We start from the raw sequence: 2735 nt of genomic DNA on the forward strand, positions 1-2735 counted from the left end.
TTAGGAAAAGAAGCTTATTGATTTTATTATGTTGAGCATATTTAGTTATTTACAATAAACTACATAATCAGACCAATAACATTTTTGTTAACTAATAATAAAGTAAGTAAACATGAATTGCCCGCTAGACATACCGACTCAAACACAATATTGGAGTATCGTTTTCAGTTTCAATATTGACTGGAGTTTTTGTGGAATACAACTTTAATATTATCTAATTTACATTTCATATGATGCCAATAGATAATACAATACATATGTCAAGGTCAAAGCTGTACAAAAAATAACCCTTTTTACAAAAATGTAAATGTTTTTCCTTCGACCTTCAACCTTTCAATCTTATTACTATTTTCCCTTGCTTTTTAACCACGCAAACCAAATCTTAAACCCCTTAAAAGGTACAGTAGACACCACTATTCGTATCGATGTTCCATGTCACACCCACTAACATGTCTTTGAAGCTCAATATGAATCCAGACCATGAATATTTTCACCACCAAACGTTTGTAAAAGAACACATGTTTGAGAAACGACTGACTCCCAGTGACGTCGGGAAGCTCAACCGCCTCGTCATCCCCAAACAGTACGCCGAGAAATACCTTCCGGTCATCTCCGGCAGCCTGGTTCTGAGCGTGGTGGATGAATCCGGCAAGCAGTGGAAGTTCCGGTACTCCTACTGGAATAGCAGTCAGAGTTACGTTTTCACGAAAGGGTGGAGTCGTTTTGTTAAAGAGAAGAAGCTTGAAGCCGGCGACGTCGTTTTTTTTCAACGGCAGGTGGTGGACTCTACTCCAGTCATGGTTCTTGGGTGGAGGCGGCGGATGAACGACGGTTGGATTTCATCGGAAAAGCCAGGTTATTTAATTTGTTACTTTGTATTTGACTTTTAAAGGGTTAAATGTAAAAGAAATAATTTGTATCATTATTTGTTCATTATGGCATCTTATTTATAACAATGTGCTTTCAAGTTTTTCCATACTAATTAAAATAATACATTTTCAAAACTCTTTACAATCATATCAATAGATTTTTTTTTTTTGTATATATGGATAACATTTTTTAAGTCATATATTGTAATAGAACAAAAGAGAAGTAACATTTTGTAATAAGTAAGTATCGGAAAATGCATTTTTCATTTCTAATATTTATTTATATTTATAATTATATAAGCATATATTTTTTCTTGTCTGAGAATATTTATTATTTATTTGAGACAGAGATGATGAAGTATAAAACAGTGAGGCTTTTTGGCGTGAATCTGGAATGTAGGACCTTTGAAGCTCAGGAGGATTCAATAAGTGACATGAAGGCACCCACACCTGATAATGGTTGTTTTACTACTAAAATGGTAATTATTCCACATTTAGCTATTAAAAATTTAACTGTAAGATAAATAATTAATTAAATTATATAATATTCAGGATAATCACAAAAAATATCAACATTGATGGGTTTAGTTAAAAAACTACCCATCTATTTATTTTTAGCCAAACATCAAGCAATGAGACAATTGCAAAATATTTTTACTATTTTTTATAAGTAACTTGAATAAAAGTTCATAAAATATGGTACACTTTAAAATATATAATAATACATTTAGCAAAATTTCATTTTTTTTTTTTTTTTTTTTTAATTTCCAGTGTTGATGATTATTTCAAAAGCATATTTGTGATTCCTAAAATCGCCATGTTGTAAACATGATAATCACATATGGAAACAAAAAAAAATGGCGATTTTACTAAATGGGCCATCAATTTTGTAATTTTCCTGAGTATACATACTATTCAAATATTTATATTTAATTAAAAAATATTTAAACAGGAAAATAAATATTTGATTGGATGGGTAAATTTGTTTGGGAGTGCAGGAGAAAGAGGGTATTTTGGAGATGGGGCCATGGAGGCATATGTAGTCAGAGAAAAGGGTACTGTAGGGATTCCCCCCCCTGAAAATTCATTTTAAGGTTGATGATGTTTCATTGCATTACGATTCATCCCCATCACCAGTGTTAAATGTTATTGTTAATGTCCTTTCCCTTTTCCTGTCTCTTTCCAACAATATATATATATATATATATATATATATATATATATATATATATATATATATATATATATATATATATATATATATATATATATATATATATATATGGGATGGTTCAAATAAGAACCTCAAAAGATTAATAACTCTAAAAACCCCCATTAATTAGCAAATATTTACATCATACTCTTATAAAACATGATAAAATTCCTTATTTTTTTGTGCTTTTGGTACGATAAGAACAAATTTGTAATTTTTACAGTTTAATATTTTCATTTATATATGCTTTTATATTTTAACACAAAATTGATATAAAAAATAACTTTATATAGTCCATTTACAGTTTAGTGTAAAAACTTCACAACTTAAAACAAACTATTTTACAATAATTCACTAATTTAAGAAAATCAAAACACAAAAACATGAACTCTACCACCACCACCATACGCTGCCAGCAAATACCTGAAGCAACATCGCAACCATTATTTCTTCGAAATCAGATCTGTAATTAAATTAATACATTAACAATTTAAATACTATAATCACGGTTTAATAAAACCTACTCATTTACTCATCTTGATTTAATACAAAATAATTATAAAAATTAATATAGTCTTCCATATTTATACAACTCAAAAAATAAATATATTCACAAACAAATTAAAACAAACATTCATCATAAATCAGTTATA

At 28.9% G+C, this 2735-nt stretch overlaps 1 protein-coding gene across 1 annotated transcript; it reads left to right on the forward strand.

Moving 5' to 3' along the window:
- The first annotated feature begins 348 nt into the window (after positions 1-348).
- Positions 349-2050, forward strand: LOC145012349 (B3 domain-containing protein At2g36080-like). Its single transcript, XM_078971142.1, has 3 exons — positions 349-855; positions 1218-1348; positions 1868-2050. The coding sequence occupies exons 1-3, from the start codon at positions 426-428 to the stop codon at positions 1910-1912; spliced, it is 606 nt and encodes a 201-aa protein (XP_078827268.1). The 5' UTR covers positions 349-425; the 3' UTR covers positions 1913-2050.
- Positions 2051-2735: the final 685 nt, after the last annotated feature.

This window comes from Lactuca saligna, chromosome 8 (genome assembly GCF_052625555.1).
Source record: "Lactuca saligna cultivar CGN05327 chromosome 8, ASM5262555v1, whole genome shotgun sequence".
Taxonomy (NCBI): domain Eukaryota; kingdom Viridiplantae; phylum Streptophyta; class Magnoliopsida; order Asterales; family Asteraceae; genus Lactuca; species Lactuca saligna.